The sequence below is a fragment of the Engraulis encrasicolus genome, chromosome 21 (genome assembly GCF_034702125.1).
Source record: "Engraulis encrasicolus isolate BLACKSEA-1 chromosome 21, IST_EnEncr_1.0, whole genome shotgun sequence".
Classification (NCBI taxonomy): Eukaryota; Metazoa; Chordata; class Actinopteri; order Clupeiformes; family Engraulidae; genus Engraulis; species Engraulis encrasicolus.
This window is the reverse complement of record NC_085877.1, coordinates 24,276,749-24,292,566: the sequence shown is the minus strand read 5'-3', so window position 1 is coordinate 24,292,566 and position 15,818 is coordinate 24,276,749. Positions and strand designations below refer to the sequence as shown.

Genomic DNA, 15,818 nt, shown 5'->3' with positions numbered 1-15,818 from the left:
GTGGGCATGACGTCCGTACGTACGTAAGAGACGTCAGACGTACAGAGCGGAAGTAGCAGTGTGTTTTCAAACTGCTTTGACAGCGTGCGGCAAGAAAAATGGAAACAGACAGATCTGCAAAGGTTCTAATTATGAATTTCCACAGTTGTCGTTCTTTGCATATACTTACATAAATGTCTTTCATTTCGTAGAAATATTGTGGTCTGCACGTGCTCATAACCCAGTCAGGTGATGCAGTGTTGCTACTTGTAACACACTGGCTAATTTGTTGCACAGTAGCCTAACCTTTGATACAGTGTATCATTCTATTATTCATCTCGCAACATTGTACTTGTGATTGTAAACAACTAGTGTGCATTAGTGGTCGTTACGATCGGCCAGCCTTCTGACAGTTTAGTTGCTGTCAGATAGGATATTGCCTACCAGAACAGTTCTGTGCCCCACAGAGGAAGAGACTGTGTGTAGGCTACCAGTATTACTGTTTTTTTTTTGTTTTTTTTTGCACATTCTTGTGCATGACATATTGAGTATGTCCATGCGTTTTTAATTAAATTAATCACTGTCCCTCAGCTGGAATTTGCCGTTCAGATGACGTGCGACAGCTGCGTGAACGCTGTCCGCAGCGCCTTGGAACATCAACCAGGTGAGTACGTTGACACTTACGGGGTTGGACAAAAGATCTGAGACACCTGTCATTTTAGTGTGGGAAGTTTCATGGCTCAAGTGGACCAGCCTGTTGGCCTATCTTCCAGTAGGCTAAGGTGAAGTGTGAAGGTTGTATTAGCAGGGTAAGGGCACCGTTTTGCTCAAAATTTGGCAATGTACACAACGTTATGGGTGACATATCGGAGTTCAAAAAGGAACATTTCTCGGTGCGCCTGTAACTGATGCCTCTTTGACCGGGACAGCAAGTGTTTGTGATGTATCAAGAGTCATCCCAGGTAAGGTCTGCATACCACCAAGAAGGATGAACCACATCCAACAGGATTAACTGTGGATGCAAGAGGAAGCTGTCTGAAGCCTCTGAAAGGGATGTTTGGCAGCTAACCCGGACTGAAAAAACATAAAACCACAGCCGTCCAAATCACGGTAGAATGCACCTCAAATCTCCTGTTTCCACCAGAACAGAGCTCCACAGTGTCAATATTCACGGCCGGTCACCCAAACATCCCTTTCAGACAGCTTCCTCTTGTTTCGACAGTTAATCCTGTTGGATGTGGTCCCCATAATGTCACCCATAATGATGTGTGCATTGCAAAATTGTGAGCAAAACAGTGCTCTTACACTGCTAATGGACCTTACTGGTGCAATGTGCAACTAATGAAGATTGGCCAACAGGCTGGTCCACTTTAGCCATGACACTTCCCATACTAAAATGACATGTGTCTCAGATATTTTGTATAACCCCTGTATGTTGTATTGTGTAAATCACCGTAAATAGAAGACAGTTACTCACCCACTTGCACAAGTCACCCACAGTGTGCCAGTCATATGACTCCGCTCCCCAGTCTCCATTTTTGACGCTTAGCCTACAGCATCTGCCTGGCAGCTGTCTGATTGACACTGATCTCACTCTGACATGCGCAGTGCCAGTCAGTGTCAAGCAGACATTGCGCACTTTACATCTTGTTCATGTAAAGAATCCCTGCATGTGAAAAGGCTATGGAGGGACCTGTCAGTGTGACTGATTGATCAACTCATGACAGTGTATGCATTTGGCATCCTGTGCATGAAAAGGGGGTGGGCTATTGCCAGTGGAAAAGCTGAAGAGCTGATTTTTACACATGTGTAATAGTCCATTAATAGCATGCCTGTTTCGATATAGCATCGCAAATGCATACAAATAACAAAACAAAAGTGTGACTATACTTACCTTAGCCAATCAGTAACAGACTTTGTGGGTGAGTTTTGCATCACCACTCTCAACTGTTTGCTGATTGGCAAAACCTTGAGAGAACCGAGCTGGAGGCTTTTGCCAGACGATGTGCAGAGCCAAAATCTTTGGATGGAGTACATAGGATGGCGTCGCCAGGCTACCCCTATACCCCCAACAACATAGACTCACACCTTAATCTGTCCCTGCACATGACCACCTTCTATGGACATAATGTTGTATGTTGTCTTGTGTAGTGTTAGTAGCTTTATGTGAAGATGACATGTGGTGCTATGATAGATGAGTTAAAAACATACACTCACCGGCCACTATATTAGGAACACCTGTTACAACTGCTTATTGAGGCAAATTTCTGATCAGCCAATCACATGGTGGCAACTCAATGCATTTTTGCATGTAGACATGGTTGAGATGATCTGATGCAGTTCAAACCGAGCATCATAATGGGGAAGAAAGGTTATTTAAATGACTTTGAACATGGCATGGCTGTCCAGCTGAAAGGGCTTGATTTGAGTATTTCAGAAAATACTGATCTACTGGGATATTTACACACAACCATCTCTAGGGTTTACAAAGAATGGTACGAAAAAGGAAAAAAAAATGCAGTGAACAGCGATTCTTTGGGCAAAAATGCCTTGTTGATGGTAGAGGTCAGAGGAAAATGACCAGACTGTTTTGAGCTGATACAAAGTCAACATTAAGTCCAATAACCACTCATTACAACCAAGGTATGCGTAAGAGAATCCCTGATTACACAGGACATCAAATCTTGAGGCAAATGGGCTATAGCAGCAGAAAACCACATTTGGTGCCACTCCTGTCAGCTAAGAACAGGAAAATGAGGCAACAATTTGGACAGGCTCACCATAAACGTCACTAGAAGATCGGAAAAATGTTGCCTGGTCCGATGAGTCTTGATCAACTGCAACACTCAGGTGGAATGGTCAGAATTTGGCGTCAACATGAAAACATGGGTCAACCCTGCCTTACATCAACGTTTCAGGCAACGTTACGGGCTGGAGATATAATGGCATGAAGATATTTTCTTAGCACAATTAATTTGGGCCAATTAGTACCAATTTATCTTTGTTGGAATGCCACAGCCTACCCAAGTATTGTTGCAGGCAACAGATACCTACAGGCATACTGCATGCAATATTATTAAAGCACAATATGGGGTTTAATTTGAGTTCGGAAATCCAATGAATTTAAATGGCAGAGTAAGATCAGACCATCTCCCACCCTCCACGGAGACGGATTCCTCATGGCTTTTGCCAGACTGTTTGACGCCCTGGGGTTCGTTTCTCGATTCTTGTCGTTGCTAACCGTCTTAAGACCATTCCCTCCCCTCACCATTCCCTTGGATTTAGTGGTGAGCGTCGCTGTCGAGAGAGAGATGAGTCGCTCTTATGAAGGACGTTGCTACCGTCGTTAGCAAAGACGCTTTCGAGATACGGACCCCAGGCTAGTATAGGGGTAGTACTCTGTGAAATGTTTGAATATAGTTGTTGAAAGTGTGATTTCAGCGCAATATGAGAATGGACATATAGAGGCTTGGGCTTCAGGGCCCCCTAGACTCTTGGGCCCCTGGGCCAGTAATCTGGCCTTGTGCATGTGTGTGCATGTGTGTGTATGGGTGCAGGTGGACCACTAGAAGAAATAAAAGACTGTATGTGTGCGTATATGTATGCGTATGTGCACGTGTGTGCATGTGTAGGGGTACAGGTAGACATCCAGAAATAAAGGAAATTAAAGACTAAATGTGAGTGCATGCATGCGTGTTTGTCTGTATGCTTGCCTGTATCTGTGTAGGTGTGCAGGCGGTACAGGTTGACCTCCAGACGGAGCAGGTGTTGGTGGAGGCCTCTCTGACGGCTCAGGAGGTGCAGAAGGTGATCGAGAGCACCGGACGCCGCGCCGTACTCAAGGGCATCGGCAGCGGACAGCAGGGTGAGTCTCTCTCTCTCTCTCTCTCTCTCTCTCTCTCTCTCTCTCTCTCTCTCTCTCTCTCTCTCTCTCTCTCTCTCTCTCTCTCCTCTCCTCTCTCTCTTTTCTCTCTCTCTCCCTCTCTCTTTTCTCTCTCTCTCCCTCCCTCTCTTTTCTCTATCTCTCTTCTCTCTCTCTCCCTCCCTCTCTCTCTTTCTCTCTCTCTCTTCTCTCTCTCTCTCTCTCTCTCCCTCTCTCTCTCTCTCTCTCTCTCTCTCTCTCTCTCTCCCTCTCTCTCTCTCTCTCTCTCTCTCTCTCTCTCTCTCTCTCTCTCTCTCTCTCTCTCTCTCTCTCTGTCTCTCTCTCAAAGGGGTCTGTACTAGGTATGTGATTTGTATACCACAGAAGTACCCGAAGTTAAGCTTAATATCAACAGCAATCAAACAATCAAAAAACACATAGACACTTAGTAATAGTATAATGCACAGTTCAATACATTTCTGTAGATCAGGAGTTTCCAAACTTTACCATGACAGGGCTCCCATATACCAGTAGATTCCAGCCAAGTCACACTATTTTTTTCTGTGCACCCCCTTTCACAACCATACAGTAGGCCTGTGAGGTTGTGTCCCACTGTATAAAATAATAACGATAATAGTATAACATTCAGAGATGCAGTAGATTATTATAATGCTGTTCCTAACCAATGGAAATATCATTTCATTTTTGGTTTGTCTTGTTTTATGTTAGTTATTCAGATTATTTTTCCTACCAACCTGCTCCGGGCCCTCCTAGCACCTCCTTGCAGCCACCCAGGGGTCCCCGGCCCCCACTTTGAAAACCAACACTGACCTCTTTTCTGTATCATTGAAAACTACTGATGTAGACACATACTGTACAATGGATCTCCAGAGACCTCCACCACCACCTTTCCGTTATTGTGTAGGATGAGGAAGTGAGGCTGTGTGTAGGTCTGAGGGCAGGCTTCCACTCTCCCAAAACGAAGAGCTTTTGTGTTGCCTCTGGCTTTGTCTTGCTCAGCATTTTGCTTTTTGTTAGGTGTGTAGAGTGAGTGTATTCAGTGGGCGTAAGCACTGGACGATGGCCAGCTAGCTAGCGGAAGGCTAAATATGTGGGTCGGGGATTACCTGGCCTGCTGTCTAGTGGTGGTGAATGGCTAAACAGAGGCCCTGCTTTTTGTGAAGTTTTGGCCCAGAGCCAACATGCCCCTTTTTTACCATCTTGACTTCAGATCTGATTCAGATCTTTGCTTCAGGTCTGATTGCATCATGGTGTGAGTGCATGTGTCAGGTGTAGATGTGATGTAATGATTGTGGTGTAGTTGACTTCAAATGTTGACTTCTTGAATGAAACAAAAAAAAATTAAGGTGCGAGTAAAACAGTTAGCAAACTTGAAAAGAATGAAAAACCACACTCACGAGCTGAATGTCATTATTTGTAATACCTCCATCTCCACAAGCAGACACGTTTCATCATCATTGCGTAGTGTTGCAAGGTGATGCATTGGAGAGAGAGAGGGGGAGACTGTGAGAGATGTGGTGTTACGACATGGTTGCATTACTGTGTGCGTGTGTGTGTGTGTGTGGGTATGCTTGTGTGTGTGTGGGTATGCTTGTGTGTGTGTGGGTATGCTTGTGTGTGTGTGTATTTGTGTGTGTGTGTGTGTGTGTGTGTGTGTGTGTGTGTGTGTGTGTGTGTGTGTGTGTGTGTCTGTGTCTGTGTCTGTGTCTGTGTCTGTGTCTGTGTCTGTGTCTGTGTGTCTGTGTGTCTGTGTGTGTGTGTCAGACTTGGGCTGTGCGGTGGCGATGCTGTCTGGCTGTGGCCTGGTGCAGGGGGTGGTGCGCTTCCTGCAGATGTCCCCAGAGAGATGCCTCATAGACGGCACCATCGACGGCCTGGCACCAGGAGCCCATGGCTTACACGTGCACCACCTGGGGGACCTCACACAGGACTGCATGAGGTATGAACACACACACACACACACACACACACACACACACACACACACACACACACACACACACACACACACAGAGGTTTACGGGACTATCACCCGGAGCCCATGGGTTACATTTGAACAACATGGGCGATCTTGCACAATCCTGTCTCAGGTACAAAGACACGCACACACACACACACACGAACGCACACCCATAGCTGTCCACACATGCACGCATACAAATACACTCCTTTGCTGAACTGATACAAGACTCCAACAACAACAGGTTTTTCAAATCTCTGGTATAGATGCAGTACATTGCGACTTAACTGGACTTTCTTCTACGTAGACTGCTGGAGTCTGACTTCACACGACGTCGCTTTACCATCTTTTTTTCCTTTTTCGTACGGCTTTTTTTTCAGTTGTCATGTACTGTATTGAAAAACCCACTCTGTGCCTGCCTAGACCGTTGGTCGTGACGCAGAGTGATATTAGGCCGCTTTCGCCAGGGGCCGCATCACGTTGATGGATTTGTGAGAAAATAATTATAGCCGTCCGTGTTAAAGATGCCCATTATCCCAGGCAAATTACATCCTTTTGGCGGAAACATCCAAGCACCCCAAGGGCTGTCACATTTGTGCTGTCATGGATTAAAAGCTCTTAGCAGTATTGGTGGAACTGACGGTCTTTTGTGACCAGTTTCTTTTTGACTATTTTTTTTCATTCATAAGCCAAACAACAATATATCCACAAGACGAACACATAGGACAATAAACAACCTTCCACAGATGATATGAATGTATGATAGTCCTCCACATACTGCCGTTCCCTAAAGCCTTTGTAGTTTTTTTTCCCTCCCCTTTCATTAACCAGATGCAGAAATGCTTCTTTTTCTCTGAATGTTGCCTGGAGGGCCGAGAATCTAGGGACTAATGACAATGCTGTTTTGAACAGGTTTATGCGCTCTCCGGTTGAGAGAAAGCATAGTGCATCTGGTTTTGTTTCTGCATTATTATTGTATTTCATGAGGCTGTTTTAATGAGTATGATCTAATACATTTGCTGGTTAGCCAGGGGACCATAATGCATCGTTTTTTGTGTGTGTGTGTGTGTGTGTGTGTGTGTGTGTGTGTGTGTGTGTGTGTGTGTGTGTGTGTGTGTGTGTGTGTGTGTGCGTGTGTGTGTGTGTGTGTGTGTGTGTGCGTGTGTGTGTGTGTGTGTGTGTGCGTGTGTGCGTGTGTGTGTGTGTGTGTGTGTGTGTGTGTGTGTGTGTGTGCGCGCGGTTATGCGGTTCTCCCGCCTTTGTTTTGTCCTGCTGAGAGAAAAACTGCAGAAATGTGCTGCTTGTTTGGCTGGGTTTGCTGCATGGTTTGCTGCTCGTTAGATATCTTAAATTGCTTGGATCAGCCCTGAATGTTGAACCAAAAACTTCCATTCAAGCTATAGGCATGATGGACCGAACAATGTTTGTTTGGAGTCAATTATTTGTTAATACTTATCCTACATTTAACCAGGAAAAGACCCCATTTGAGTAACAGTAACTCTTCAGTCCATAATCCTGAACAAGAAGCAGCACGAGTAGCAAGTACACAAAAGCCAATCTTGCATCCAACCACAAGAACAAGTCTTGAATACTAAACTGCTGCATGCCGTTTCCTCTGATGATGCATGTGGCAGCTGCAGATATGAGAGCCTGGACGAGGCATGTTCCCAAAATGGTGGTTTTCAGCGGCACACAGGGTTTTCTTTTCATAAATTGAACTGCTCAGGTGCAAAACTCCTTTAAGTGCATTTTTGACGAGTTTTCGAAACTTTTTATACATTTAGTGAACTTGAAAAATCACTCCCTTTAATTTTTTTTTGCCTGACTTGCTGTAGTTGATAATGCCATTCAACTGCCTGTTTGAATGTGATTACTTGGTGAAAAGTCTTTTTAAAATGTTTAAAGATTTCTGTAATGGTTTTAGAGGGTTTTACATCTGAGCTCTATAAATACCACAACACAAAAACAGATTTAGTACTGGTAGATGAAAGCTCTGTAAACATCCAACATGTAACATTTAGTAATGTGATACAGGTTAGTCATGTGATTTATTTATTTAAAATATGAATTATACAATATACGGCCCTGCCATGGCCAACCGGTAGGGCACTCGCCTGCCATGCGGCTGACCCGGGTTCGATTTCCGGCCCGGGTCCTTTGCCGACCCCTCTCTGTCTCTCTCCCAATGCGCTTCCTGTCCACCTCTCACACTGTCCTATCAAATAAAGTCGAAAAAGACCTACACAAAAAAATCTTTAAAAAAAGAATTATACAATATACTTAATATGGATATTATACATTATTCCTTATTATTATTATTCCTGAATTTCCCCCTGGGGATCAATAAAGTTTCTCTACTCTCTACTCTATCCTACTCTACAATATAATTGTAACTCAAAATGGACACAACAGTGCATATTGTATATAACATGTTGAAGCCTGATGGCGAAATGTAAATTTACCTTTTTTTAAAAAAAGGCTCTGAATTGGAAATATTGGAAGTGTGCATCAAGTAAGAGTTAACGTTCGGCGAGAAGGTCGCTACCGTGGAATAGCAGCACGACAGAGAGAATCTTTAGACCCTGACGCGGAGCGGAGGGGTCTTGTTCTCTCTGAAGTGCTGCTATTCCACAAAGCGACCGACTCGCCGAAAGTTAACCCGCTTATTATATGGATATACTTAAATGATTCACACATGGCGGGAACATTTCTTTAGGCCTATTTAATGTGAGGTCTAGGCTATTATAGTTTTTAATGTCAAAAGATTGTTGCTGCGCAAAACAAAACAGTGCCGTTGTGGAACACCGCTAACAGCTAGGTAGCCAGGACAACAGGTGTTGTCTATCACAGCAGCTGATTAGAGTCTTGTTGAAAAGTCGCTTTAGCAGTGAAAAGTCTTGTTGCCATTGACAGCGGTCTGTTATAGACCAACCCGTCCGTTATCGAAAAATAACAGACGTGCGAACGTTGGGGAGCCCCGTTGAAATGAATGGAGCATTCGACCGATGACGTCACAACCATATAATAATAAGCTGTTAAGCATGGCAGGCAGACTCTTCCTGCCCAATCATAGTTGACTGAGAACTCCTGCTGTGAATGTACAGTAGGTGTGATCTTAATCATTAAATCTCAACAGCTGGTGGTCTCGTCATAATGATGTAAACAAGGTGTTTTCATGATGTGCTAATTGGAATGGGGGCATCCGCAAGGCAAGGCTGTGAATTCAACTGAGTGGCTTTGAGGGCATCTGCGAAGCAGGGCAAGACGGTGGGAATTAAGGGCAGATTATAGTTCAGCAACGGCGCCTGTTGCTTATGGTCGCTAACTACTGTTGATGTTATAGATCTGCGCATGAGGTCTCGTGTCGTTAGCTACATTTGGCTACATAGCTACAAGGCTACAGTACAGTAGTCAGACTGCAGGCATTGTGCCGCGAGTGCTAAACTGATGTATTGTTTGTTTGTTACTTACTAATTCAGTCATTGTAGCTTCATTTATTAACACAGACTAGAAAGAAAGCGTTTGTATTCCACAGAATATTGACAGTTTGGCTCTCGAAAACTACCAGAGAACAGTGCCGCCACGAGAACGAGGAAGTAGCGAGACGACCAATCACAGCGCCTTTTCTCTGCGACCTTCGCAACCGTCTGTCACGTAGTCACAGCGCCTTTTCTCTGCGCGGGGGGCGTGGTCGCGCACAGACGGTTGCACAGGCTCTGCAACCGTCAGCGCCAATAAGTATAAATTGGCCTTTAGACGCAAGAGGCTGTGGTCAGCAGGACTGTTGGGTGTTTGATCAGGAAGGAAGGACATCCACAGAGGATAGATACGTTTGTATATAATTAGGCTCATACCCTCCTGCTGAGACGTAAGCACACCACTATCACTAAAGGAAAAAGTAATGGTAAGGCGGTCAGAGTACTTCTGAAAACACAGAGAATAGCTATTGAGAATTAAGCTGAGGGGAAAGCATTCTGAATTAAGTGCTTAGATGCACTCTAACAAAACACTGTTTAGGATTATACCTTATTATTAAGTCTAATAAGCTATCCTCAATGTTGTTCTTAAACTTGTGGTACTAAACTTTGTGTCCTCTGGTACACACATTTTAATGACTTCTTTGCGACTTCTCTGGAAGAACATATGAGGAAAATAGTGTCAAGGAAAAACACCACCATTAAAAAGCTTCAAGGAACATTTTCTGATACAGCTTTAATAACTCCTTTTGGTCTTTATATCTAGAAAAGGACAAATAATGGTTTGCTTTGTAGATAGATAGATAGATCGATAGATAGTATATGACTGTCATTTATGATGTGACTGTATGGCAGTGAGCAGCATGTGCTTGATGTCCTTGTGTACATGTATTGTGTATTCAGGGCCGGATTAAGATGTTCTGGGGCCCTAGGCTACAGGTTGCTGTGGCCCTCCGGAAGGGAAATTTTGTGACAAATTTACATAGACCGTGTCATAATTACAAGCTAGGAATTCTGGATAACGTGTCTACCAACTGTACTCAACATGACGCATGATTTTTTTCAATTTTGCGTCCAGTCACACAATTTTTCACTTTTTGGCCAATCTGGGGGGCCCTCTGGAAGGTGGGGGGCCCTAGGCTACAACCATATCTAGCCTGTGCAATCCAGCCCTGTGTGTATTGTGTTGTTGCCCCAATTCCTGTCTTGTGTGCTTTATGTCTTCATGTTGGCAGGCCCGCCGCCAGGGGGTCCCCGGTCCCCCTGTTGTCCAGGGACCAAGGTGATGGGGGGGCCCAGAATTAGGTCCCCACTACATTGTATATATTGGGTAGGGGACCCTTTGAGATAACTTTGTCCTGGGCCCTGCGAAAGCTGTCAGCATCCCTGCGTGTTGGCTGTAACAAGTTATGATGTTGGTGAAAACGAATTTCCCTTTGGGGACAATAAAGTCTATCTATCTCATGCAGGATGCTGCGTAGCACAACATTTACCCCAGCGCCTGAAGCTGCATGACGCAGCATTCAGGCTCATGAGATTAGAGATTTTTAATTAAAAATGTTGCTATGTCAGAGCTGAATGAGCAATTTCTAATGCGAGATGAGGGTGCAATTAATTTCATGTTTTTATCTGCTTCAGAAGCTGGGATATTTAGGTTTTTACAGGCTGACTGAGCCTTTTCCCAAAGGCGGCTTAGGTGTTCAACAGGCCCTTTTTTGCAGATATTTTGGGCATGAATGGGTTGGTCTTCACAGGACAACGAGGCCTCTGCCTGTTGTACAACTGCCCTGGAGCCACACCCCGCCATTGTTCTGTAGACCTACAGAATCGCAGGCAGTGTTGCGGCAGTTCCCAGAGTGACCACTAGGGTGTGTTGTGGGCATAAGGGGGAGTGATGGGGGGCCAAGGCTCGATAGTCTGAGGGATGTTTTAGAGCAGGGGTCCCCAAACTTTTTTCTCTGGGGGCCACATTATCGTTCCTGATTGTGATCAGGGGCCGGGATCAATCATGTGGGCTGTATACTAGGCCATTGCCTGTTATAGCCATAATTTATTGCACGGCAATCGCCATTACAAGCTGAAGAAGGGCTCTGCCCGAAACGTTCGTAGGCGAATAAACAGAAAAATCAGAAGAGTGCTGTCCTTCACTTCTTTCATTCATAATTTTCTATCACGAAATAGTTCATCATTACAAGTGATTTCCAATTTGAAATACCTCATATTCCTTTTAATTTCCATTAACCATGTAAAAATAGCAAGGAAAGGCTAGGTTGACAGTTTAGGAGTGATACAATAGAAATGGTATGCCTGTTTATATTACAGTGAGATGAGAAACTATCAAGACAAGAAACTTCTGGTGATTCACACAAAGTTAGTGAAAATTAAACTGTTGGAAAAATATTTTATCTTTTTTTGTCTGTGAGGATTGCTTCTTTGGGCCAGTTCAAATGGTGAGATGCAGAGAGGTGGAGGGCCAGTCAAAGGGACCTGGCGGGCCGCATCCGGCCCCCGGGCCTTAGTTTGGGGACCCCTGTTTTAGAGGAGACTGACCTGTTACATCCATGTTGACATGGTTTAAATTAGTGGAAGACATCAGAACATGCTCATAATGATCACGTTTAGTAGCCGCTAGAGAAACTCTGTAAAATTCATTGTAAAACTTTATTACTATTATTATCTATTACACTGATATTACACAGATTCTTTAGTAATATATTACAACTGAGTCATTGCCATTCTGGTTAGCGCAAAGTTATAACAAGGGACATGTTTGAACATTTAATGGGGGGCTTTAAAACCCTTAAAAGGCTCCCCTTGAAAGGTACCACCACCAGTTATGGAGGAATACATATATGGAGGAAATACAAAATTGTCTGGGGGAAAACACCCAGACCCCCTGCCAAAATGAACTGTCCCATATTTAATTCATAGACGGTTGGCAATGAATGAATGAAGTCAAGGAAATTTTGCATAGGATTATCAGCATTGCATTGCTTTCTACATATTCAACACACTTAAAACGTGATAGTACTGAACACTAATCCTCTGCTTTACGTTTTTTTTTTTTTGCGATGATGTTACTAATGCGGCCCACTTGAGGTCCACATACAGTCCCAGGAAAAAGTTTGTACACCCTTTGAAATTTCTTACCTTTCTGTCAAAATTGAACATAAAACATGGTCTGATCTTCCCGGAAATCACAAGAAGGAACAACCAGAGTCTGCTTTAACTAATTCAACCCAAACATTTACAGGTTTTCATATTTTCATTGGCCATAAGATGTAAACAGTCACAGGACAGCAAGGCATAAGTAAGTACACCCTTGCATTCAATAGGTTTTAACCCTAAGTTAGTCACAATAACCTCAACCAGATGTATCCTGTAGTTGCAGATCAGATTAACAAAACAATCTGGATGCATTTCGTCTCCCTCTTCTTTAGAAAACTGCCCTTCTTCAGCAAGGTTTCTGGGATGTTTGGAGTGAATAGCTTTCTTGACCTCATGCCATATCGTCTCAAATGTTTTTTGTCAGAGCTTTGACTGGGCTATTCCAGAATCTGTATTTCATTGTTATGAAGCAATTCTAAAGTCAATTGCCTGTAAAATATGGGTTGTTGTCCCATTTCAGCACCCATCCTCCTGTGTGCTTCAACTGTGTGACAGACTACCTCACATTTTTTCTGTAAAATATCTCAATAAACTTCTGAGTTCATTGTTCCACTGATAATAGCAAACTGACAAGGGCTTGAGGCACCAAGGTAACCGCATATAATGATGATCCCGCCACCATACTCAAAAGTGGAGATGATGTTTTGATGAAGGTGTGGTTCTCCAGTTCTCCTCCAAACATGACATTGTGTGTTCCCCTGAACAATTCAACTTTGGTTTCAACGTTGGTCTCCAGAATATTTAGCAGTAATTATGAAGCATATAAATGCTTTTTTGCAAACCTCAAAGCTGCAGCAATATTTTTTTTGGTCAGAAACCCCATTAATTTTAGATTGGCAGAATGAACCCCATTTTTAGCTATTCTTGGTTACATCTCCACTTCTGAGTATGGTGGCGGGAGCATCATTATATGCGGCTACCTTGCTGCCTCAGGCCCTTGACAGTTTGCTATTATCAGTGGAACAATGAATTCAAGTTTATTGTGATATTTTACAGAAAAAATGTGAGTAAGTCTGTCACACAGTTGAAGCACACAAGAGGATGGGTGCTGAAATGTGACAACAACCCATACTTTAGAAGCAAATTGACTTTAAAATGGCTTCATAACAATGAAATACACATTCTGGAATAGCCCGGTCAAAGCTCTGACAAAAAACATTTGAGATTATATGGCATGAAGTCAAGAAAGCTATGCACTCCAGACATCCCAGAAACCTTGCTGACGAGAGGCAGTTCTGTGAAGAGGAGGGAGAAAGCCACATCCAGATTGTTTTGTTAATCTGATCTGCAACTACAGGACAAGTCTGGTCGAGGATATTGCAACTAACTGAGGGTTAAAGCCTATTTAATGCAAGGGTGTACTTACTTATGCCTTGCTCTCCTGTGAATGTTATAGCCTTATGGCCAATAAAACTATGATAACATGTAAATGTTTGTGTGGAATTAGTTAAAGCAGACTCTAATTGTTCTTGAGATTTCCGGGAAGATCAGACCATGTTTTACGATCAATTTTGACAGAATTGTAAGAAATTTCAAAGGGTGTACAAACTTTTTCCTGGGACTGTAGGTTATATGCGGCCCCCGGACCAAAATGAGTTTGACACCCCTGCTCTAATGTATTATTTGCTTCAAAGCTCAAAGCTGCCCGAGCTGAATGTGGCCGGCGTCTATGATCATGACTGTATTTGCAGTATGGCTACATGTAGGATGGGAATGTGAAGCATGCATGGTCTTGGTGACACTGGTCTCTGTATGTTCTGTTTGGCTGCTCTGTGTTGAGTGGTTTCCATCACTTTCCCTCTCTTTCTGTCCCTCTCTCTTTCTTCTATCGTTCTATTTATGTCTCTCCGTATCTCTATCTCTGTCTATCTGTCTCATACTCACTCATTCACTCTCTATCCCACTCTTCTCTCTCTCTTTCTCCCTCTCTCCCCCCCTCCCTCCCTCATGTCCCTCATGTAGTTCAGTATTCACAGCACACACACACACACTCGGCCACACACACACACACACACACACACACACACACACACACACACACACACACACACACACACACACACACACACACACACACACACACACAGACACACACACACACACACACACACACACACACACACACAAGCACAGCTGTCAGACACCAACTCGCATGATGCCATGAATTCACAAAGACGTCGTCAGTCAGGCATGCTGCCACTACACACATGCATACGCACACACACACACACACACACACACACACACACACACACACACACACACACACACACACACACACACACACACACACACACACACACACACACACACACACACACACACACACACTCCTTTTGTGAACGCATTCAATGCATCATTTAATATTGTATTGTATTAAATTGCTGAAATATCTGACAATTACAGAAATAGAACATTACCGAAACAACTCATACACATTCATAGTCATGAACTATATACTCTATGTACAGTAGCTTTGTACACACACACACACACACACACACACACACACACACACACACACACACACACACACACACACACACACACACACACACACACACACACACACACACACACACACACACACACACACACACGGATGAAAGAGGGTTTTTTGGGCTCAGACGTCAGGTGGAGTAAAGGCATCCTATGCCCATTAATTAGTTAGTAATTGGTGGTTGATATGCCGCAGTGAATATGCTTCTTAGATAGTCCACTAAAAACAAACACACAAACAAAATCCATACAATAGTGGCACTGGCTGACATTAGTGAGCACTGAGCTACATGTAGGTGTGCAGCGAAACCCACAGGGGGGGACAACTTGTCCCGGGCCCAGGGAGAGAGGCGGCCCAGAATTGGATTCCCATTACACTGTATGTATTGGGTTTGGGGCCCTTTCAGATGTCTTTGTCCCGGCCCCAGCCAAAGCTCTCAGCGGTCCTGAACTGTGTGTACTCTCTCTCTCTCTCTCTCTCTCTCTCCCTCTCTCTCTCCCTCTCTCTCACACTTCCGTTTGCATGCGTGCTTGCGTGCCAAATCCAGGGCTTTTTTTCCGCTGTTTTCATCAGTTTTATGGGTCTTTAAGGGGCAAGTGTGCGAGGCGAGAAGAGACTTGATTAGCCATAAGAGGATTTCCTAAAGGATTTGGATCAGCTTTAGCTTGAAGCCGATCGAGAGGTTATCTACCCATACCCAGAACTAGTATTGACCAGGACTGGTCTGGTAATCTGGCATATAGGGCATTTTCCCAGTGGGCCGACATTCCCCATGGTCCGATACCGTTGTTTTGTTGTTTTTGTTTCTGCTTTTTTCCCTTTATAGACTTGGCTACAATTTAGACTGGGCGG

At 43.9% G+C, this 15,818-nt stretch overlaps 1 protein-coding gene across 1 annotated transcript in view; it reads left to right on the top strand.

The window, feature by feature from the left end:
* The first annotated feature begins 32 nt into the window (after positions 1–32).
* The window catches only part of LOC134437015 (copper chaperone for superoxide dismutase-like), a 27,389-nt gene continuing 11,603 nt past the window's right edge, over positions 33–15,818 (top strand). The window contains exons 1-4 of the mRNA XM_063186441.1: positions 33–122; positions 571–643; positions 3,707–3,844; positions 5,627–5,801. Of these exons, the coding sequence (XP_063042511.1) occupies positions 99–122; positions 571–643; positions 3,707–3,844; positions 5,627–5,801 (410 nt within the window). The 5' untranslated portion in view covers positions 33–98. The remainder of the gene's footprint in view (positions 123–570; positions 644–3,706; positions 3,845–5,626; positions 5,802–15,818) is intronic.